The sequence below is a fragment of the Cupressus sempervirens genome, chromosome 2, assembly GCF_028749045.1.
Source record: "Cupressus sempervirens isolate cs-2001-9-10 chromosome 2, ASM2874904v1, whole genome shotgun sequence".
NCBI classification, from domain to species: Eukaryota; Viridiplantae; Streptophyta; class Pinopsida; order Cupressales; family Cupressaceae; genus Cupressus; species Cupressus sempervirens.
In genome coordinates, this window is record NC_143119.1 from 752,183,926 (window position 1) to 752,209,709 (window position 25,784).

At 35.1% G+C, this 25,784-nt stretch overlaps 1 protein-coding gene across 1 annotated transcript in view; it reads right to left on the bottom strand.

Annotated features, from left to right (window-relative positions):
* The window catches only part of LOC149575604 (selT-like protein), a 64,214-nt gene that overhangs the window by 21,733 nt on the left and 16,697 nt on the right, over window positions 1-25,784 (bottom strand). Inside the window, exons 2-3 of the mRNA XM_089815368.1 lie at window positions 22,691-22,764; window positions 13,939-14,257 (exon numbers count right to left, since the gene is read on the bottom strand). Coding sequence (XP_089671494.1) covers window positions 13,939-14,257; window positions 22,691-22,764 — 393 coding nt within the window. The remainder of the gene's footprint in view (window positions 1-13,938; window positions 14,258-22,690; window positions 22,765-25,784) is intronic.

Here is a 25,784-nt window from a genome sequence, read left to right on the forward strand (position 1 = left end):
AGCTATGTTGGATTCGCACAATCAGAACAAGGTTTATAACAAAGGTAAATTGCAGATGACTCAATGGCGGATTGCAGACATTTAAGTAAAATTGCAAAACGTTTTAAATGGCAGATTGCAAGACATTTTTAATGCATGGTTGCAAGACGTTTTAAAAGCAAGGTCAAGTTGCTTAAAGAAACAAGAGAAATCTGATACATAGTAAGAAAGAAGAAGCTCGGGCACCAAGAAAAAGGTGATCCCGTCTCTCCCTCACGGCTTCCTTAAATGGAGAGCAAACATGACTCCTTGGCTCCCACCGGTTACAAAAAGATTATAAGCCATTCAAATCCCCAAGTGTTTAATTCGATTAAAACAAAACGAGGGAAAAATAAATACAAGGTTGGAAGATAAAGTTGGAAAGATTATAAGACAATTCGAATTGTCAAATATTAAATTGATTTTATCATGCCAAGTGTTAATCGGTTAAAAGCAAGAAATTTAAAATGGAAAGAATAGAGTTGGAAGATTATAATTCAAATGTTATTATTATAATCTTATATTTATATATGTACATGTAAATATTAATGGGGTGACATCACTTTATTAAATTATTATAATACAATGGTGTTATCTCATTTTTTAATTTATATGCACGTATATATATATATATATATATATATATATATATATATATATATATATATATATATATATATATATATATATATATATATATATATATATATATATATATATATATATATATATTATAATAATAAGGTGAAAGATCATATTAAATCCTTTGAGGTACGTTATATATTTTAACTCAATTATTTTATGTTTCTCGAATTATTTATTTAAATAGCTCATGTGGGTCCTACAGATGTACCCTATTTCAAGTCGCTAGGTCCTCAACCCATTTGCCCAGTGATGGTGATGCTCCTTGCCTAATTCTTTTCTAACAATGCTTCCACCCCTTCGACGTGTTTTATGTAAGGAAATTCTCCGTAATTAAATTATACTATCATAATAAATTATTTAATCATAAATAACCATAACGGTTAACCATCTTCTCAATTCCATGAATTTGTGATAAATGATCAACTAGCTTGTTATCTTCACTTGAAATTATAACGACTAACCATCTTACAATTTCGCAAGATTATAACAAAGTTAACTATTAACTGACTTCATATGAACCTCAACGACTATATTTAAAATTAGGTAAAAAATTGGGATGTAACACAAATGCTCCCACCACAATGAGGCATGACATTTCAACCTAGTGACTGCAATCCTCAACTTCCTATTATCAAAAGTGCCTTCAAACTCAAAAAACTTCATATTAGAGATCCAATCCAACACAACATTGGTGTCCAATTTTTCATTATAAGGAACAACTTCTACAGCAGGCTTTGAATGTGCCCTAGACAAAACTCTCAACAATCTTTCCTCATCCTGATCTTCCTCATGCTCTGGATTAGGGTTTGGTCTCACTGCTTCATCATCAAGATGCACTCCTCTCCTCTAGGCTGTCTCCACGACATCTAATTTCGTTGTAATTTGTCTCAACATGTCCATAATAGCAGTGTTTGCATTTCCTCTACCTCGAACCATCTTTAAAAATAAGTTCTTGCAAGATCATAACCCTCTGCAAGTTATAGGTAAATCCGCAAACCTGCCACCCTACAACCAAATTTAACTTGGGATTCTAGATGATTCAATCTCCACAAGGATGAATCTCAAGCTTTGAATACCACCTGAAGCAAGGAGGGATTGAAAAGCTAACTATCCAACCACTTGTTGAGTAAACACAACGAAAGCAAACAACATGGAGAACACCAAGGAGAGAAAAAAAAAACACTTCATTGATTCATCAAATTTTCAGCATACATCTTGGCTGTGAGGACTTTCAGGTTATGGCCAGCAAAAATTTTACGAAATCCCAAACTTGGAACTCCCACAGGTCCTTAATTCGGACTTCCCGCTCTTCTACTTCGCTCTCCCATCCAGACTCACTAAGTGATGCCTAACCTAAACTAAACACCCCTATTTATTCTTGCCAAAGCAGCTTACAGAAGATTCTAGATCTTAACATAATAGAAGGTAGACCTTAAAACAGTCTACACAAATCCCAAGACAAGATCCTAACATTAAATTCACGATCCAAATTAAATACATAAGTCGGCTCAAACTAAGAACCAATCACAGACAAACTCGATCAAAGAAGGAACCGAGCATCAACAAATATCTGGTTCACTCAACACATGAAGGAACACTCTGTTAATACTGGACAACTCAACACATACTGGAATTCGGTAGGAACTGGAACTCGACAGTAAGTCGCGGTATAACAAAATGAGCAAGATTACAACGCAACCTAGGATGCTTCTGCATCAAATGGTAAACTTAATTATAGTTGTATGTATATGCGTGTGTATATATTGTAATCTCCAAAATCTACACCCTAATTGCTTTAAGTCCTAAAACCCTCAGCGATTTTGGAGAAACATTGGATCAACCAGAGGTTGTGGGTAACCTATATCTAATATCTCACCTACGCCAATGAAGACATGAAATTTGTATGGAAAAGGGTAAAGATGTGAACTTAAAACAAAATGAAAACCTAAATGCTAAAAACTAAGGTGATACACCAGAATTGATAATTCAAATCACTATTATATTTGTAACACAATGAACGATTTCGACGGATAATCAAGAAAATACAGCTTGAAAGAACTATTAATCCATATCAATATTTTAAGAGAAGGTTAAAATATGAATATACGAAAGGAAATCAATCACAATCAAATATATCAATAAGGAAAACACAACTCAAAACGTATGAAAAATAGATATCAGACATGGAAGATGTAAAACGAGACATTACTCAAAAGGTTTATAAATAAAACACAACTGAATAACATTAATAACCACAAAGCATACAACCAAATCTTTTACTCCAAAACTAAATCCAATGAAAATAGTATTACGATCAAAGGCCCAAAAAACAATATCTTTGCATAATAGCTAAGAAAAATCGAGAAAAAGATGCCAAGGACGAATATCACATGCACATCTCTCTCCTCTGGAAATCTAAACCCCTTCTCTATAAACAAGAGGGATATATAACAATAACAAACTCAACACGACCTTCCCACAAAATAAGGAAGTGAGGGTCGAAATTATGAGTTAAGTTTTTATAAAAATACCCTAACAGCTCTAAAAATATGCCTCATGCACTCAAAACTGTACCTTGATTAATGTTATTATTATTAACTAGTTGATTAATAATTTATCAACTAATAATAATAATTTTTTTAAATTATCTCAAAATGCAATAATAATAAATATATTATCAATCAAAACAAATAATATGGATTTTCAAAACTAAATCCCATATCATTAGTTTGAATTAATAAAAATAACAATTCCTTATAATGTTGTGGACCCAAAATTTTATAAAGCATTATAAAGGAATGTTAAAAGGGGAAAATTAAAGTTGTATTTTGGCATTCGATTGCTAATTTGGAGAACATAGATAAAGTCATAGGGTTAAAAACCCTAGCCGAAAATGGAGAAGAAGTAGATTTTTTGCTCTGCTATTTAGATTATGCTAGGCTACTTGCCGTGAATGCCATGATTGTTGTTTTGGGTTGATGTCGTGAGCTTGACCTCCATTTTGTTGCTAATGCATGAGCCATTGTGTAATGTCCCCATCTTTTTAGCATCTCAGTGGAGTTCTTAGCCTTTACATTCTCCGAAGGCTAAGTGAAGAAATAAGGAGAAATTGATTAAATTAATTTCTTATAAAGTCATTAAAAAAATTAAAATTAAAAGGTGACATTATATTTAATTAAGTTAATTTTCTAGAAGCACAATTAATTATTGTATTGCAAGGGAGAAGCTTCTAGACAGTGCATTTTCTAGAAATACAATTAATTATTGCATTGGAAAGGGGTAAGCTTCTAGAGAATGCAATTAAATAATATTTTATTTCCTTCTAGAAGGATGAAGGAAAAGAATAGATAATGGGGAGAGCTTCATTGTTAATCATCTAATTATTGTGAATTGCATTTGATAAGAACTTGGGAGAAAAAACTAAGGTTTCTAATTTCAGTCAGCCATTGGAGAGCGTCAACTCTTCAGTGTTGCAACCATTTGAGGTGGTGAAATATCCATTGAATTTGGTATTCACGAGAGCTTCAATTTAGGAGTTCTATTTGTGCTTAAATCGGCGAATACATTTATTGTTGGCTGCTACAGTGTGCAAGAACGATGCCGCGCCACAGTACTTATGCTTAACTCATCTCTATTCTTGGGCATCACTATTATCAGGTTCCTCTTGCAACTATTAGTAGTTAGCATTGTAATTTTTAGACATATGATTTTACTGTGATAATTCAAAATCAAATTTTGGCATTACTATAGTCATTATTGTAAGCCATTTGTCTTGGCAAACTCATAGCAACATTGTACACGAGAATGAATTCAATAAAGGAGATACATGTTGCATACCATTTGTTTGATGAAATGACCATCTAATAGCATGCATGATCAGCATAATAGTTGTATGTCAATTGTTTATCAAAATGTCAGTTGGCTGTAGGTATGCATTCCATATCTAGTTTCCATGTATATGCATTGAAAATATCAAAAGAACTGCACTTGTATATTAGTTCATTGTAAGAGGCATTGTAATATCATTTGCGAACATTCTAAATTTCTTAACATTGAAAGGCAGCAATACAAGTGTTTGACAATATTCCTTGAGCTAAAATCAATCAATTTGGGCAAGGGATATTACACATTGGGTCTTCTCCTTTCTCTGCGAATATGGTCTTCTTTTTCACTGTTGTTTGATGCATGAGTGTTGGTTTCTTCTGGTAACTTGGTCACTCCATTTTGTGCTCTGCTTCATCATTTCGTGGTATGCTCTGTTGGGTTGTTGTTTGCCGTGACTCTCCATCTCCGCTTCTTGGCTTCTTCTTTGCTGTTGAGGTTTTGGTTATAGCCATGAGCCATGACTGCTAGTGCTTCGGTTTCTGTTGGCCATGGCTGATACTGATGATTTCATGGCTCCTCATCTTGTCGTGAGGTTATATTTGCTGCTTCATTGTTGGGTATCAGACTGGCTGTCGTGATTACTAGTAAGTTTTGTAAAGCCGTTTTTGCTATGTTATTGCCGTGACTTTGCATTTAGAATTATGGTAACTCTTTAACCTGTAGCTGTTACTCTGTATTTTTTCCTCTACTTTTTGTGACTGTGTGTTTGCTGGGCCATACACGGGTTCATTTTGTTGTTTCAATGTCAGATTCGGAGTTGTTGGTATCTTACTAATATCTTGAAAATTTTCAGAGGATTATCTTGCTGTGAGCTATAAATTTCTTGCAAAATTTGTCATAATGAAAGAAGAACAAAACCCTTATTTAATTTCTGTGTTTTTTCAAAAATACATCTGGCCATGACTGGTTTCTCCTTATTTCCCTACACCATTGACATTACCTCATTCTTGTTTCCTTGTATAAAAAAAATTATTTCTTCAGCCAAGACGTGCTGTTCAGATTTTATATTTGTTATTTGGATACAATGGCTATTTACTTTTGTCATGATCTTCTGAAATATTTCTGCCATATCCTTTTACATCCATGGATGCCATAATTGGAAGAAGATCTCAAAAATGAAGACATGTTCTACTGTTCTCACATTACTCCATATTTTGGTCATGCTAATCATGAGATTCTCCATGTACCTGTCTCTGCTGCAAATTGTAAAAAATCTGAGAAAAACTTCTAGGTGTTCAAACTTACAGCAATAATGATGAGTGAAGTGTGTATATCAGTCTGATTTAAATCATATATGTTTAGCTCCATCGAACTTTCTTCGTATCTTCCATATACTTCTTTTCTGCTGTACATACTTGAATATTTTGCTCTTAACTGTATTCTTATTTTCCATTTCTAATTCATCATGTTAGCACCTTGTATTATTCTCTTTCTGTAACTTGGTGTTTTCAGCCCTATTACTTTATCTGAAACAAAAGGTTTCAAGCCTATTCGAATTGTCCCTTTAATGTTTGACTTTTATTGATATCAAAAATAAAAGGTTTTAAATCAAAATGACATGTCCCTTTAATACTTTTGCTTTGTTATGAATCAGTCACACAAATAGTTCAATTTGTTATGATCCGCTGTATAGGAAACAAACATGTTAATACTGAAATATTTATCGTGATTGTCTTCTTTCTCTACTGATGTATATCTTTATTTTGCTGCAATGAGTAGCATGTTAGGACTGTGAATGTGAGGTGAAGCAAGGTACTAGCATTGCTTAGATCCATTGGATCTAACCTATTTTTCTTCATGAATGCGAGGATAGGATGCATGTAAGGGATGTGGTTCGGGGCAGCGAACAGATGGACACGGTTTGATGCAACTCGATCAGTCATTACCGGCAATAACTAGTGCCCATGATCTTTCCTCTCTTTATTCTTCTTTCATGTTATTCATTTCAGTAGAGTAGGAATATATATCAATAGATAGAGACCAACTCTGGTGGTCAAATGTGAGAGAAATTTACTTTCAGCATCTTTATTCCATGCTTGTAAACATCAATTGTACCATCATACAAAAACATTGTATACTATTTCAATATGAATAAAAATGTTTTTTCGCAATTCTGCGTATAACTTGAAAGTGATAAACATGCATGCTTTACTCCATTTGAACATGTGTGAAAATTGAGTAACATATATATCATTGTAATTATATTAATTTCTCTTTGATCTCACAAGTTTATCCTACTAAAGCTACCAAAACATCAATACTCCCTCTTAGCTAGGGAGGATAAACATGTAATGTCCCCATTTTTGCCAGCATTGGAGTTTCAGAGATTAGCCTATTATTGAGATCTTCATAGGCTAATTATTGTGAATAGAGGGTCTCTTGTGGCAGTGGCTTGGCTTGAAAGGGTCTTATCTTCTCCACAATTCAGTAAGCTACCGGTTGGTCTTCGTTTGGCTCAGATTGGACTTCATTTGGACTTAGTTTTGTGTACTTAGTATTTGTGGTAAGTCGAGTGTTGATTAAGATGGACCCTTTCTATTTTTGGAAAGTGCATTTGGTCAAATAGAGAAATAATAGGTATAACTCCTATTTTAGACGGCATATTTACATGAGTATTTTGAGAGATACTGTACTTTTAGTGGCCAAATTATTATTAAATAATTAAATAGCTTATTATAAAGTTATAACTTTATAATTTCACTTAAGTTGAAGGTTGAGTTATTATTGGAAAGAATCATTTATTAATTAGTGAAGCCAAGTCAAGTGAAAGAATCTAATGGAAGCTTCTAATTAATGTTGTGTGATGAAGCTTCTTGAGTGAAGTTACATTTTGGCAACAAAAGGGCATATGGAGGTTATAAATACAAGGCCATTTGTTGAGAGAGGCATACTTGGATATTTTATTTGCTTTTGATGTCTTTGTGGCTTTTTCTGAATTCTGATTTTGATGCACTTGTTGAAGTATAAGGGTTTTGATGTTGAGAAGTGGTTTTTATATCACAGCTGAAGTATTGTGAATTGTTTTGAATCACTGCTAAAGTATAGTGATTTAATTATATTTTGGGATATTGGTTGAATCTTCTCTACTGTATTCTCTATGGCTGAGGAGTAATTGTTGATTGGAATAATTCAGTGTCTTCTCTTACTGCATTGACTATGGCTGAGAGGGCAATTCTATTTTGGAGAGTTTGGTAATTTATATCTCTGATTTCTGGTAATTTCTGATCTAGATTTCTCAAGGCTGGATGTTTGTGGTTTTGTTGGTGATAAAATATTCATGTGATTGCAAGCGGGAATTGTCTAAAGCATACTAAGTTAATGAATAAATTCAGAGTTTGTTGGGAGTCATTTGTTGTTTCAGATTTAAATGTGCAAATTCACATGGCAGATTTATATACTAGTGCTTCATATTTAATTGAGCAATGTATAAGGCTAAGGTCAAATGAATTTGTGAACAATTGTTGCATTTTCCAATACTGTGTTTTGGAATTTTTAATACCATATATTCAGTGATAGTTGAATTGTCTACCAAGTGTTTGCTGAAATGTCAAATGTCTGAATAAGTGGTATTGCTAGAAGCATAACCAAACAGGGTTATTACAAAACACCGAACACGTATTACACCATTGGTAATATTAGGTATGGCAAATTTTAAAGATACCTTTGATCAGATGATATCCACCATTTTGACATCACATTTGATATCATGAGAATTGGTCTCCCAAAATATCGACATTCGATATTCACCAAGTACTCAAAAAGTTTTGATATCACCTTCGATATCATGGTTCATGAGTAGTGGTCTGTTAGAATACATGATATCGATATTACATTTGATATCATGAGTATTGATTTTCCAGAATATCAATGATATTCACCAAATATTGTTTGAGTAATGGCCTTCCAAAATGTCGAGATGCAAGATATTCACCAAGTACTATGAGTAATGGTCTCCTAGAACATCAAGTCACCTGATATTCACCAAGTACCATGCGTAATGGCCTCTTAGAACATCAAGTCACATGATATTCACCAAGTACCCTTTGTAATGGCTCTCTAGAACATCAATTTGCATAACAGTCACCATATACTCAAACAAAATGTTTATAAGGTATGTGCACACGCATTCTCATAATACTTACCATATATACATCCACCATGCAAAGTATAATCTATCATGATTTGCATAGACATTGCAAGATATCCATCATAATAGAAAATTAAGTTATAGTAAGATCATCACCTTTCAATAACTTCTACAAATATAAGTGATGATCATTTGGAAGTTGTCATTTCCTCATGATATACACAAGGGTTAGGCCCATTAAATCATACAATCACATGCATGATACCAAAAGTTTACATGAAGTCAAAACTCTCTTTCATTCTTATATGATCAAAATCTTCAAAGATCAACTAAACATATCAACTATCTGCTCCTTCATATAGATGTGTCAAACTCCCGCTGAACATCAATCTTCTGAGCTTCTTTACCTTTGAACAAGTGTCAGAATCCCTCTAAATCTCATATCATTTGTCCTTTTTCCTACAATAACATTCTAGGAGGAAAAGATCAAGGCAAATAGCTCTTATAGTATGTGTTAAAAAATAATAATAAGAGAGAGACTAACATAATAGTCAAGAATAATAACTAATTTTGCATAATAATATAAGATCATTGCAATATAATATATATGCATATACTTTAATCTATCATATTATTTCCTTTTTTTAATAATTACCATAAAAATAATTATTCCATTTATATTCTCAATGTTCAATCATATGTCTTTTGATATTCACATATCATAAATATATATATATATATATATATACAAAAAACCATAAAATAATTTCATAAACTAATAAAGATAGCATTTTTTTATTCAATAAAACATATAATGATAATATCACATACCTCATGTGCCTTGCCCCTATATTTTTGGGTTTATTTGTTCCTTGTTACAAGGTGGTATTATATGCCCACATTCTACTCATTTTGATATCCCACTATTTGAATCAACATGCTTGTCGTTTAATTTGTTTGTGATAACATACATGGATCAGTTTCCAAGATTTGCACCTTAGCAAATGCATACACCAATGGTTGCCTCTCATATGCAAGAGGAGTTATGTGCTATTACGATGGTTTGGATCATTATTCACATCCTCCACGACTAAATCAATGTCAGGTTTGTCCACTCTCGTCAGACACAGAATGTGTTTACGTTTCAACTCCATCTCCCAGCAACATCCTTCTATTGTCAATCCAATGACATTCGAAGGATAGTCAATCAGCATCCTATTTATCATAATAGTGAGATCCAAAATAGAGAGAACCATCCATTTCTAAGCGACTCTCACCCGATAAGTGTTTGCTCAATATTCATCACATAGTAAACTAAGTTCTTGTCATGTTGTGCCAAAAACACCACTTCTCCCATTCCAATTTGCACTACCTGTTGGCTTTCTAGATCAGATATGTATCGAACTCTGATGCTTCTTATTTTGAGCAAATAAGAATAAACTAGTATTTGTGAATAAGCACCAGAGCCTTCAATCAAATATAAAAATTCTATGCTTCCCGCATCCTTTGCTTGAATGAATGTTCCAATCTCTCTTTTTCAAATATAATGCATTTGTTCTAATATAATAATAACTTTGTTGTTATTTTACCATTTGAGTAGAGTAGTTATTATATATTGCTAAGAAAATATCATAAGTCGCTGAGTATTTATCACTGATGAAGATATTATATATAATAAAGTTGTAACAAAGGTCTATGTGCCATTATCAACATAGGTGTGTTTTGTCATCACCTCAAAAGATCGTTTTTATGTGTTCTATTGATCTTTACCCTCTGCAAGATCGTCTTATATATTCAATTTAAAAGAAGAACTCTACTATCTATTTGTTGTCAAATTCTCTGCAAATACAATGACCAAAGATTGTTATTATGTATGTGTTCTTTGTTCGTTGATTTCTGCATTTTATAAGCAACCCCAGAAAACATTTAGACAAGTCAGCACCCAAGCGTGAACAATCATCACAGCATTGACCAAAGGCACTTCAACAGGTATTAAGATCAAGCAAACACCCCTCCATTCAAATGTCAATTTGGCCTAGTCGGACTGTGCTTTACTATGCTCCCAAACAGAGAAAGATTTTCACAAGTGAATCTAAACTTCCCTTCCAAACAAAGAAAAAAACCCAATATACATTTCACAGTTTGGCTCTGATACCATGTTTTTTTTCTAAGGATCTGCTGCAAATGTATTAACATTGCCATAATGTCTGGTATGTGCTTTCCAAATGGCAGCGTCCTCTTGTATTTGTACGAGGAATAAACCAAGATAAGGGACATGTCGCTTCATGGGACATGTCTATTCATCAATATAATTAATATAATGGTAACTTAATTAATTTTATATATATATATATATATATATATATATATATAATTGAAATTATATTAATTTCTCTTTGATCTCATAGGTTTATCCTACTAAAGCTACCAAAACATCAACAAAATAGTGATTCTCAATAATGGCATTTGAGGAAATATGTCAAGCTAATAAGAACAAAATTAGAGCTATTTAAAGATTTCAAAATAACCTGTGTTCCACGGTGACGCGTCCCCTAAGTTTTAGGCTCGTACCCATCCCGGGGACGAAACAGGGATGCGGGGACAGATTTTTGTCATCCCCAAACCTGTCCCCATTTTGCCAAATTCGGAAATGTCCCCAAAAAGGCAAAAAAAATTGGGTAGGAAACTTGGGGACAACCAACAGTACCAAGGATGGCCCCCTAGCCGTCCCTGAAACTTCTAGCCGTCCCCTTTTTTACAGCTAGTCGGGTAAAGGCAAAACAGTAAATTTTGTTTTTTGTGCAAGTCCATAGTAGTGTTAAAGACGTAATAAAAATATGCAAACAATATTTGTCCATTAAAAAACTAAAACACTAACTATTCTACTCATTTTAAGATACGATGTACATGCTAAGAGGGAAAAAAAACATAGAGCAACAGCAGTAACAGCAGTGAGGAAAGATTGCATTTAGTATTTCTATTTACTACTTACTATTTTAGTTGCACTTCTCTTTATTCCATTCTAATTTCATGCTTAATACTTGGAGACTTTAGGCATTTTGATTTTACTATTTATGTATGTGATATGTTATAATGGAGGTACTTAGTATTTGTCATTTGATAATTTTTCATGTATTGATCTTCTAAAATGTCTATAGTGAATGGTTTATCAATGTTATGATATGCATACTTGAATTTTTTCTCTCCATATAAAAAAAATTCCCTATGTTTTTAATCGTCGTCCCCTAAGGTCTCGTCCCCTAAATTTTGGCTTTGCCCCGTCCCCGAACTAGAAAGATGTCCATGTCCCCGTCCCCATACCAAAAACACATCCCCATCCCGGAAACTCTGCGGAGCATAGAAAATAACCCACGTCAGAAGGGAAGGTAATTCCAAAGCAGATGGGGTCAAAACTGAGAGACTTGCAGACATGGGTAATGCAGAGTTATTGTAAGATTTGAGGGACATTACCATAAAATTGGTTCAATTGGGAAGATGAGATCACCAATAGAGGTCTAGTGAGATAACTGGTTGCTAATTATATATTCAATATCAATTTTGGCTAATAGCTAGGGGGGTGAAGTAATTTAAATTTAAAATTGAATGGTCTTATAGAAATATCTCTGTTGCTCTGTATGATGGAACAAGTACCGAGTTGGTGGGTGGTTAGCAGGGTGGCATTAATTGTCACACGAGTGAGAAGCTCGAGGCTAATCATAAAGAAGATTGAGGGAGGATTAAGGTAGAAAAGATTTGGAAGCACGCAGATTTATTCAGCCCATCCAATTTGGCAATTTAAATTTAAAATTGAATGGTCTTATAGAAATATCTCTGTTGCTCTGTATGATGGAACAAGTACCGAGTTGGTGGGTGGTTAGCAGGGTGGCATTAATTGTCACACGAGTGAGAAGCTCGAGGCTAATCATAAAGAAGATTGAGGGAGGATTAAGGTAGGAAAGATTTGGAAGCACGCAGATTTATTTAGCCCATCCAATTTGGCAAATGTTGAGATGCAAAGGGTTTTATAAGTGTGAGAAGGTAGAGTGGTTCTGCAATGGAGGCACATTTTGCTTTGACCCTCCATTCACAAAGACCCTTTTGTGGGAAGGTGTCAAGATGGAAACTCAAAGGGATCTTCAAGTTTGAGCAGGCCAAATTCATTAAGATTGTGGAGGCTCTGCTAGGAGCTGAGTTTTTGGAGGCCGACAACAGACACTGGGTCAATGTCAATATTTCCTTCATTGTGTTTGTGTGGACGCCTCAGGTGGGCACTCAGGAGAAGGCCTTACAGATTAAGCGGGTGATTGTGAAGCCCCAGTGGATGGGTGGGTTAGTGCAGATATTAGCATATGCAGAACCGGGTTATGATTTTTGGTGACAAGTGAAGGTTGAAGGTTGGTGGATGGTTCCGTGGGCAGCTATTGGTCATTTCTGATTTGGAGTACCTCGGTGAGAAAGGAGGTCAGAATCAGAGATGCTAGAACTAGATGGGAACAGTGGAAGGAATTTGTTCGTGAGAGGGAGCTTGAGGCGCAAGCTAGGGGTCAAGACAGAGAACGTGGCAAGAAGACACAACAAAAGAGCTGTGGGGGCTATCCATCCCCCTCAACAAATTGAAAGCACAAGGCTGGTGGACTCTTCGTGCCAGAAGGTGCTATGGTTGCCTCTGTTAAACAGCAACAATAAAAGAGGACCTGGATTGAACCAGAGGCTGGTTGTGTGTAAGTCAGCAAGTTGTCAAGGGCTGTATCTGGTTTGAACATAATCTGTGTGCCCTCTTTTCTATTCTTAAAAATGGTGTTTCAGATAAAGGATAATCATCTAGTAAATGGACCACTTTTTAACCATAGCTAGATTATTAAGGGTTTGGTTGTCTTGAGCATGTGTAGACAACCCAATTTTGATCGAATGTTAGCAATATGAAACCTGTGTAAGTCCTTCTATGATCAATCAAATATACAATATCACCGAGCAAAAAAAAAAGTACTAGATTGATAATGCATAATGAAACAAAACCAGATTTTACATAAAATAATGCAGAAAAGACGGAAGACAATGATATTACAAGAACTCTTTACAATAATCATAAGACAATGGAACATTTTACACATAATACTCTCAGAAACACTTAAAAGAACAGCCACTATAAAAAAAGCATCTTCATTATGTAACTTTAAACTAACACTTAAAAACAGAGTCATTTTTCATAAACTAAGAGTGATCTCGTAGAAGAGAATATCCCACACATCAATTGTACTTCTTAATTTGTTCTTTCCAGTTGTATGGCACAGAGATTTACTTACCAGTTCACCATTGCACTCTACTTCAAAAGCTCCAGTGTTTTGAAGAAATGATTGCAATGCATTTCCAAGAAGCCAGGTGGTTGCAATAACTCCGAATCTTTTTTGTTTCAAAGTAGAGTACCAAGGAGGTGGTACCATATACCCCAATCTTGGAAAAATATGATCCCCTGCAAAAACAAAGACAACACTACCAATTTGTAGTCCAGGCACTAGCTTGCTGAGTATGCGTTTTGGTAGTGGTGGAGGATAATTTGAAAGCACCACATCAACACCAGGAAACGCAGTCTCTAACATTTTCTTTATTGTTAAGGCTGTGCTCCTGCAAATGAGAAAAATATACAAGAATGAAATAGCCTGGACAAAAGTGCATTGAAAAGTAACTGAAAATAAACAATCTCACTTAATGGAAAAACCTGAGCTAAGAAATTAAAAATATGTGCTAATCAACTCAATATATTTTGGAATATATTGTAATTTGTATTAGATGGACATGGGTACTATAAAAGAAAAAAAAAATACCAATGGGAAGGTTTTAAGTAGAAAATGAATTGTTATACTACGTTGATAAATGCCCTAACAAAAGGTAGAACCATAAGAACTAGCTTTTTTTTTGTTGGCATACCTTATAAAATGAAGGCATGAATCTGTTTTCTGATATTCTCTTCTTTTACTACAACACTCTCCCATCACCATAGAAGGTTTAGGGTATTTTACTCTTTGTCAAGCAAGACTCCAAGAGATTTTGGGATTCGGCAATGGAATTTTTAAGGTAGTTCATTGTAACAATTAATTTAAGTTGCAGGGCTTGGCCCCTGGTACCCCCCTGGTTCCAATCATGGTCCGTTACACCTGCATGTCCGGCCAAGGTGCATGCCAAGGCACACAAGCTTGTTTGGGGCATATCCAAACACATGGGTGCCACTTTTTGTTTGTAAAATTTAATTTTCTTTAAGTCTACCACTCTAATGAGTGAAATGAAACCCTATAAGAGAGTATTTAGAGGTTTTCTTTTCTCTTTAGTTTGTAAGTAGTTGTTTTTCTCTTGCACGTTGAGCAAAAGTTAGGATTCTAGCACCAAATACAAGGAGTTGAAGATCAACTTTTGAGACTTGATCAAGTGTTGCAACTTCATTCCCACTCATTTGCGAACTTCCATTGGCTGAAAGAGGTATATTTTATTTTTTCATTTTTCCCATCCATTTTTGTCTCACAAACATTAAACATTATTTGTTTACTTCAACTACATTTTTTCATTCTTTTGTTTTTGCTTTGAATATATTCATAAAATTTCTTGCCACAGGAACTAATTTGGCATCTACTTCTTCCTCTACTCGTACAAATGAACAACAACATATAATACATATCCAAATTCTCCTCTATATAAATATGTTAATGTAATGTCCTCTTTTTGGGACATTAGAAAAGTAAAAGACATATTTGTATAATATTAAAATTGACTTGCAGAGCGTGGACTCGAATTATAAAAGGTCAATTTAATATTATAAAGTGGGCTAAAAAGGACAACGAAAGATAAGATGGAAGGCCAGGAAGGGAGTCGAAGAGTCACAGTTGTGAAGATAAAAGGAGATGAGACTCATTCTTTTGGCATGCTTGGTTTATTATTCAGATTTCAGTTTCTCTCTTGAGAGAGTATTCGGAAAGCTTCAGCTTGCAGCCAATGTGAGGACGTAGCCCCTCGTGACGATAGACAATGGACGCAAACCCATTGTCCTTGGAGACGTCACTTCAGGTGTCTACTATGTGCTTACACGTTCTTCTCTGACTGTAAATTCTATGTTTAAGATTGGATTCTAAATGTTGGTTATTGTATTGCTGTTGTATAATGCAATAACGTGTTTTTGAGGAATTTTATGAGAGTTTTTACTAATTTTATACTATTGGTTGTAAAGCATTTTCATATGCCTGAATCCTAAATATTATTATCAAAGAACACGTTAATATCTATTGGTAGATCTACTGGTTTTCTATTGTGTTTCATAATACATCTGCCTATATTCAAGTGTTAAATATCAGTTTGAGGAAACAACCAGATAAATATCAATTGGGTTATTTCTTATGGTTTACATGGCTGGTTTATTTATAATACGATTTCATATGTTTATGATCTAAATATTATTCTGAGAAAGAAATCGACTAAATATCTGGGTTGGGATATTTCAGTGGTATCAGAGCATAGTTTTCCTGCCAGTCTGTGAGGTTTTACAAAATATAAAGGGTGAAATTGCTTTGATTAGAGATTTTTAGAAAGGGTTTATCAGGATCTTCCCCAGTCCTTTCTCTTATCAAATGGAGAAATTATGAAGATCTAACACTATTAGGTATCATATTGAATCAAGTGGTCAAGAAGTTGTCAACACAAGTGATTAGAGTGAAATGGTCGTTGCATGCTAGAGAGGAAATTGTTTTCAAGCTTTTTGAACATTTGACTGGTAAAGTCACCCAAGAAATCTTAGACAAAGTGAGGAAAAACACAAGGGAGATGATTGTGGAGCAAGAAGTTGGAAGAGATCACCTATTCACAATTCATGATGTTATGCAAAACACTAAGCGAGCATTAAATACTAGATAAAGGTATACGCATTACACAATATATGACAGCTATTAGAGGAGGGTGCTAATAAAGCATTTTGTTATGTTGCAACCGACGAGGCTGATGATATCATACAAAAGCAAACACCATTCTTTTTTCCAGTTGGTACATTCCAAGAATTTCAATATTAGGGTGCAAGCTTTGATGCTTTTATATGACCAGTTCTATTGTGTTCATAGTCAACACTGTGGACACTTGCTTTTAAGAAGCCCATCAAGACAGAGATGATGCGTGATTGTATGTTTAAAGCTTGAAAAATGATATAAACATAAAGAGAATTGCGGCAATTTCAAAGGGCTTGTTGCAGTCCGATAAAGACAACAAACACTTTATAGATATAAAGGAAGAAGTCTTCTTAGGAACTGAATCGACAGAAGCTCTGAAATCAATTGCCACTGACGAGGAGCCATTTGGAGTGTCATTATATTATGTTCTCCTGAAGATTTTTGGTAAGAGCGCGTCTTATGGAATTCAATTGTTTTCCTCACCTGCAGCATCAAAATAATTGGCCCAATAATATTTTGGTGATTTTCAGAATTAATCAATCACCAGTAAATTGTGATACCACCAAAAAACAATTCAATCCCATTGTTTGTACAATTAGATTTGCAACGATAGCTAAGGAAGTTTTGTCATTCAAGGTGTAATAGAGAACGAATTTCAATTACCAAACACAAATAGAGGGTTATCACATTCAAAGACACAAGTCGAGAAGCACACCAATTGTAATGCCTAAGGAGATTAAAGAAACCATTATCGTGGAGGTCGTAAAAAGAATACTACCACTATGTTTGAATGACATCTTGCATTCTAGGCAAATTATGGGAACAGTCTTGATTAGAAGGAAATGTAACAACTTACGGTAAGAATATTTGGTAATGGGTGGTCTGGTAGCCGTTATTGTTTGCGGAAGAAACATCAATTCGCTTGTCGTTAAGTAATTGCAAAAAGCAATCATTGAGTTGTATTCGTGGATGGATAAAGATGCTTACAGGGACCTCAATGTGTGCACAAACTTCTGGCCGTTTGTTTGTACAACATGTAGTGGGATTCATCAAGAGTTTTCACATCGAGTGAAATCAGTTTCAATGGAAAAGTCCACTTCACAATAAGTTTTCTCCAACAAGGCAGCAATGAGAAAGCAAAAGAAATATATTTTAAAAAATTTGATCCACAATGCCATCAACTCCTTGACAGTAGCAATGTTGACAAGCTTTGAGGCTTTGAAAATCACGATAAGAGGTATGCGGCTAACAAAGGTGGTGATAAATTGCCACAAGGAAAATTGGGTGATAGAGAAGATGCCTATGAAAATAGGCGACCTGATTCATACAAGTTAGACTCCCGCAGTCCTCCTTATTAGGATCAATATGCAGATTGCCGTTACAGTGATCATCATGGGCAAGGTACACGATATGATCAAGGTCACTACAATAATAGAGGATATGGCAATAGAAGAAATAGTTAAAATGAAAAAAGAAGTCCAAGACAATATGAATCAAATAGAAGCAAGACTAATATAAGTTATCACGACAATTAATGATATGATGATATCTATAGGAAAAGTCAAAGCAACTTTGAAAGTATGGGTGGTAGAAAGAAAACTGAAGACCGTCATTATCCTGATGCACCTAATGGACGTCGACCTGTGGAGCGGTCACCAAATCACCAGAGGGATTTCAGCCCACCTCCTGTTCATCCTGTAAGGGATATCTTGGGAGAAAATGGTATTATTTCACAAATGGCTTTTGACAAGGTTACAAATCAACATCACAACTACCAAATCCAAGTAATGGTGCTTGGACACCATACCCTACTGAAGGTTCGAGCATTACAATGTCCAGTCAATTTACAAAAAAAGCCAATTTCACTGAACAGTGTATAGCACCTCAGAATGTTTTGTCTTCTGCCTTAGCATTGGTACTGAACGAATTGCAATGAATCCCCTTCAATCATCATTGGATACCCAAAGTCTAGCCCCTTATCCTCATTTCCGAAACGATTGTATTGGGCGAATTCATAATGAGTATGTGCACCAGTGTGTTGAAAATCTTGATTTCTAAAATAATCAATGCTACAGTAAATATCGAAAATCGGGAAGATCAATTTACAACTCTCAAGTAGCAAGTACAGTTCAGTGGCTCACAACCTCAAGTATGGAGGAAATTCAGAATCAAATGGAACCTGTTACTATAAATGATAATAAATCCATGAGGGAGAGTGGTTTTCCAAAACTAGCAAACTCTTCTTTATTTCAGCACGAGACATGTAATATAGAGAAAATGCGACACCCTAAGACAAAACTAGAAAATAAAGCGGCTTCCTTAAAATTGGAGAATATTTGGGATTTTTCAGTCGTGTCAAGTGTTCAGCAAATCGAAAACTAGAAATGGTATTACAAAACAGAGGTACTTGATATATATGATGAGTACAAAAAATTCCCTCCAAAGATCAAAAAAATTAGCCTTTAGTGATTTCATGGATTTCTATCTAGAACTCCAAAATAAGACCGACATGGCAAAAAAGATGTATTTTGAATTCGCTGAGGAGCTCCTCACAAAGTACCAATGCAAAAATATGTATGAAGAATTTCCAACAAACCAAAATCATCTAGTAGAGAGTCTTAAAACAAAAGAGCAACCAACTACAAGTGATTTACAGCCTCCCCATGATCACGTAGAATATGTTACACAGGGTGCAAGTTTCTACGTTGGGGATTTGGAGGTTAACTTTGACAAGCATGTTGATGAGAACGGTTGCACACGAGGTAATAGCAGATTGGGGCCTTGGTATGATGAGTCTTTAAGTACAAATGATAACATGGTAACACTTGGGTCTTGCATACAAATCAAGAGAACAAGGGAAATAAGGCCTATGATTTTGAGAGGTGTGATGAATCATATATTGCTGATATCCATGACTTAAAATTGGACGAACTCTAAGACATCACTTCAAGATAATGAACCGCTTCAACATGACGATAATGAAATGCATACCTTAAGGAACCAATTGAAGATTAGCAAAGACATGGTTGTAGCATCTTTGGTACATTATGACAGCATTCACAAGATGGTTGATGATCTCTAGAGTAAGGCCCAAAGGTAAGTGGAAGGAGATTAGCCTGTTGCTGATTTGCAAGTGGTTAAAAAGCCATTGAATCTATGAAATCAGATTTCTTATGTTTGCTTTCCAAAAGGGATTATGCTCTTAAGTTGGCTCAAATGTATGTCGATCAATTGAATAAAGAAAGGAATGAGATTAAGGAGCTCAACAGGTAGCTTAAGTATGCTTGTGAGATATTGGATGATACTCAGTACTCAGTTATCTCTTCAAGAAGCAAATAATCAGATCAGAATCACAAACCATTTTTGGGAACACGAGGATAAAGAGACGCAGGAGTTTTTCCAATGAGTAATTCAGGAACTTGATAGCATTCAGTAGTCTTATGACTTGGACAACTGTCCTAAAAGACCAAGTATCAAATTTACAGATCACATTCAGCTTATAGACAACCCCATGTTTGAAGTGGATGCTGATTGGACTACAAATAATCCCCTTTTTCAGATAAACGAGGACACTCCTTTTGATTGTCATGAAGAAGAAGATTATGATTTCAGGATATGGAATCCTAGTATGGTTCCTAGCAGCGAATATGGGTCACAGGATGGGGGTAGTGATTTGACTACTGTCATTGGTCATTGGATCAATCCAAATATGGTTTCCTATTTCACCCCATACAGGAGATGAATGGAGTTCCTACATCAGCCATTAAATAGATCTTGGTGGAGTATTTATGAGAGCTATGTTTCAACCACAAGGAATGGTTTTCCAGCTTCACTCTTATTCATAGTACCTATGTACCCGAAGGTTCTCTAGATTGATGTCAACAATAAGGTATTTGATGCGCCCATGTTGTTATTTTCAGTTTTTGAGCGGCTTGTTTCTTACGTCATCTATTTAGATCGGGTTGTCACCATCTACTGGGTTTTGCATAGTTCATTCATTGATACATTTCTACCTTATCATATTAGCTGGTTATGACAACAGGATTTGGAATCCAAGTGTTGATCATATGTACCTATGGCTTGTTGATGACTTGGTTGTAGTTCTTTTCAGTTTGAGGCTGGATGCAGTGATGATCAGAGTTGTGCAGTTTACAAGTGCAACGTTTTTTCATAGAGTTATATGGGATCCAGGGATTTGGGTTGATGGATGGGATTGATCCGGTTAACGGATAGGATTGCAGAGTGGCACTTTTCTTCGCAATATGGCTGGATTTGTTTTCAGTTTGGGTTGCAGAGCTACCTGCATATTCATATGAGATCCTGGTACTGATTGCTTGAGGAAAAGCAATTTTAAGGAGGGGAGATTTGTAATGTCCCCTTTTTGGGACATTAGAAAAGTAAAAGACACATTTGTATAATATTAAAATTGACTTGGAGCATGGACTCGAATTTTAAAAGGCCAATTTAATATTATAAAGTGGGCTAAAAAGGACAAAGAGAGATAAGACAAAAGGCTAGGAAGGGAGTCGAAGAGTAACAGTTGTGAAAATAAAAGGAGATGAGACTCATTCTTTTGGCATGCTTGGTTTATTATTCAGCTTTCAGTTTCTCTCTTGTGAGAGTATTCAGAAAGTTTCAGCTTTCAGCCAGTGTAAGGACGTAACTCCTCGTGCTAATAGACAATGGACGCAAACCCATTGTTCGTGGAGACATCACTTCATGTGTACCATATGCACTTACAGGTTCTTCTCTAAGTGTTCCAATCTGACTGTAAATTATGTGTTTAAGATTGGATTTTGAATGCTAGTTATTGTATTGCTGTTGTATAATGCAATAACATGTTTTTGAGGAATTTTATGAGAGTTTTTACTTGTTTTATACTGTTGATTGTACAGCATTTTCATATGCCTGAGTCCTGAATATTATTATCAAAGAACAGGTTAATATCTATTGTAGATCCACTGGTTTTCTATTGTGTTTCGTAATACATGCCTATATTCAAGTGTTGAATATCAGTTTGAGGAAACAACCAAATAAATATCAATTGGGTTAATTGTTATGGTTTACATTGCTGGTTTATTTATAATACGATTTCATATGTTTATTATCTAAATGTTATTCTGAGAAAGAAATCGAGTAAATATCCGGTTTGGGATATTTCAGTTGATATAATACAACCACTTCTAGGAGGTGGGGGAATATTGTCGGAAATGCCTAGGATGTGATGTAGAACATAATAGTTCATATTTTTGGTTTGTACGCCATTTGTGTGGAATACTACGAAGAGGCATCAAAAAATGCCATGGGAAAAAATAGTGAGCCTAAACCTCAAGAGACAATATTAAAATATACTAGGAAGCACCAAAAGCAGAAGACAGAAGCAAGTAGATTAAATTTGCCCAATTCAATGAGAAAATCGAAGGGAATTGAACCCCTATCCAACCCAAATATTGTGGTAGAAGACCATCCGTTTTTAACAACAGTTGGGTCTAAAGACTAACAATGAAGCACCCACTATATGCAAAAGAGAGGGACCAATGCAAAGTGCAATTTAAAGTGGGAGTCGAGACACTGCCGACCAAGATGTACCAAGATGTATATATGTAAAGATTTTGTAATTTGTGCTGAAATTCCCTAGGAGCTACAATGTGCTGAAAAAATATGTTCTCTTTTTAATATGGCAATATTGCTCAAGATCCTGGTAATTTTCACTGTAAATGTAATTTATTCAAGCAGGTAAGGGTCTTTGATATAGTCTTCTGTGTCTGCTTTGAATTGTTTGCCTGTTATCTACAGCAATACTAATATACCAGCTTCCTTCAAAACAAAGAATCGGCATCACTTTTTAGTTTTAAACTTACCGTGTATGAAATCTTTATATATATATACATATGTGTGTGTGTGTGTTTTGTTTACACCAGTAAAACAGAACTATCTTTGTTGCATATTCCAAAGCATTAGTTACCATTCTTAAAATAAACTTTCCGAGAAGCTACAAATGCACTTGCTTCAAAAGAAAGCTTTATGGTTTATACACATTTCTACCTTTTCATAAAAACTACATTATGAATCTTATAGAGTTTGGAAAAAATTGATTTTTCTAAATGATTACAGGCTTGCAGCCAATGTAATGCACCTGTATGAGCATGACGAGCAGAATGATATGTGAACTGTAGTACCAGCTCCAGGTTCATCCACTGTTTCAAGTGCCTAGAAGAAGAAATACACTTTGTCAGTATTCTGTTTTTCTGTGATGAAATTTCTAATTTCCAGAAGTAGAATCATAATCATAAACTGCTCAAGTCTTTGCAATGCTAATAATTACATAGATATTCTATCTTGAGATGACATCAAAGCTCATCAATCTATGAAACCCATTCATGATGCAATAATTACAAAGATATTCTATCTTGAGATGACATCAAAGCTCATCAATACCAAAAAATGCAGGCCAAATAACTAGATGTGGCATTACATGCCTGAGAATTGAAATCGATCACAGAGAATTCATTGTACATGATAGAAAAATTATAAAGATGAAGCACTCAACACAAATAGCTAAATGTAGCATTACATACTTGCAAATGTAAAGTTGTCATGTGATAGAAAAATATGAAGTAGTCACCACAAATGTAAGAAAGAATTAGAAACTGGTAATGTCTGCCAAATGAGCACATAAACCAAAACAGAGAACATAAAGAACATATAAAATATTCGAGAGCAAGCATAGAACAGCAATAAAACTCTGAGTCTACCAGTAATAGCATTACATGCTCATACTTCAGAAGAGAAGGTAAGAACAAGGCTGTGCATTTATATCAATAACTTGTGTTACTAGGTTTGCCTGCTTCTGTGGATTAATCTATGTTACTGGGTTTGCCCATTTCTCTAGATGTACCCATATCAAACTAGACTTGATAAGGGTCCCCAATCTGTTCCTTCCTGGGTATGCTCAGGGACCTGGGATTCTGAATTTGTTCTGGGTACGTCTGATTCTATCTTGAGATTGACATCAACATTCATCAACAACACATGCTGTGGAACAAAAAGCTAAATGTAGTATCGGATGCTCTTGAATGAAAAGGTGAATACAAATAATTCACGGTAACTATGTATGCAACATGAAAAAAAAACTAAGTTGTCGATTCGGGTTCAGGGACGGATTCAGGTTTGAAAATCCAATTCGTGGACTCGTGTAAAAAATAACTTCCCATTATATGATTCATTAGGATTCGTGTGTTTGTGTGTGTTATTAAGAAAATAGATAATTGTCTGGTTTGAAAATCCAATTCGTGGACTCGTGTAAAAAATAACTTCCCATTATATGATTCATTAGGATTCGTGTGTTTGTGTGTGTTATTAAGAAAATAGATAATTGTCTATTATTAGTTAATGGTAATCTATTGTAAATATCTAATTAGCTTTAGTTAGCTTTAGCTTTTTTAGCTTTCTCTGTTAGAATAGAATGTTTCTATTCTTTACGATTGTTTTCTAGGGAAACGTTGTTTTATTTTTTTGTATTTAATGACCTTTTGGTCTTTGTTAATAACAAGCAAGTATTTTACCAATTACTTCGTAATATGGTATCAAAACCAATACTTAAAAAAAAATCCAAAATTTTATAATTTCTTTTGAAATTATCGTTTAAAAAAATTTGAAATTATTTCACAGATTTTTTCACATAAACCCGGCTAGGGTTTCCCTTTTTTTGGTAGACTTTCTTCTCTTTGAATCTTGAAGAATTACAACCAACAAAAATCACACCACACTTGGCTAGCGTTTTTCCAGCGAAACAAATGCAAAGAATTTCTCTGCAACTCGTCTGATCTTTGGTTCATGGTTTCTGAATGCAAAGATTCGATCAAATGCTTGCATCCTGTGCGATTTCCTGATCAAATCGCAAGCCTGGTCTGGTTGAATGAGATTTGCTCACATTTTTGCTTTGTGACGTTTTGTCTCTGCCCTCTGCTACTCCACGCATGCAACTGACTACCTCTAATCAAGACGTGATCACAGGACTCGCATCCAAGCAAAGTCATTCTCCTTATCTTTGATTGCTACTCGTGCCTCCAAACACCAATCTCTGGTGTCGTTTATGCACTCCCATGCCATTGACAACCTCAAATTTGCTGCTTACTACCTCAGATCGAAAGTTTTTGGTCTCCAAAACTCTATTTTTTCTGCAAACCGAGTTTTCATGGTTGCCGACTAGGGTTTTCTTCGAAACCTTAATTTTTGAACTCAAAAAAATATTTTGATTTCAAATTCTTCGTGGGTTTGTCAAGAGCTCAACTGGGTTGCCGTCAGATTTTATTGGGTGCCCCAATTTTTGAGCCAACAAATTCAAAAAACGACAGTATATTCCTTCTGGTTTTCCATGCTCTCTTCTAGGTCACTCCGAATTTTCTGGGTCTTCTGTTTTTTTGCCTCGAAGAACGTGCCTTCACAAATTTTCACATGTTCTCATTGATGTGATATGGCATCTCTGACAAACATTCTGCTCGAGCACAACTCCAAATTCAATGGTCAAAATTATGGCACTTGGAAGCAGAAGATCATTGCAATTTTTGAATATCGGAACAACAATCAACTTGTTTTGGGTGTTACGGAGTGTCCGACTACTCCTAGTCCTGATCAGGATACATGGGATCTGAATAATCGGGAGGAGGTGATGCTTCTCAAATTATCCATGGCTGATGATCAGCTTTCTCAGATTCCATCCGACATGACAACTGTCGGGATCTGGATACATCTCAAAGGTTTTCATGAGAATACTGACAAAAGTAGAGTTTTCTTTCTGAAGAACACTCTGATTTCTATTGTCATGGATAAGCGAACCTCGCTCCATGCGCACCTGAATACGATTCAGGAAATCAGTGATCAATTAGTTGCCATCAGTCGCAAGATGGAGGAAGAGGATATTGTGGTTATCACTCTTCGGAGTTTATCAAAGTCCTATGAACATTTTATCAAGACTCTCAACATCGCGTCTTCTGGTGTTGATTTGAAGTTCATTGATCTCTGCACACTTTTGCTTCAACAAGATCAATGGAAACAAAAGTACTAGAGTAACTCCACCTCCACCTCCACAAAGCAAGCCTTTGCTGCTAAATCCTTTCAGAAGGATAAAGGCAAGTTTCAACAGCCATCTCAACAAAAGTTTTCTGCTCTAGCATCAAATGGTTCCCGGAAGAACATTCAATGCAACTACTGCCACAAGTTTGGACACA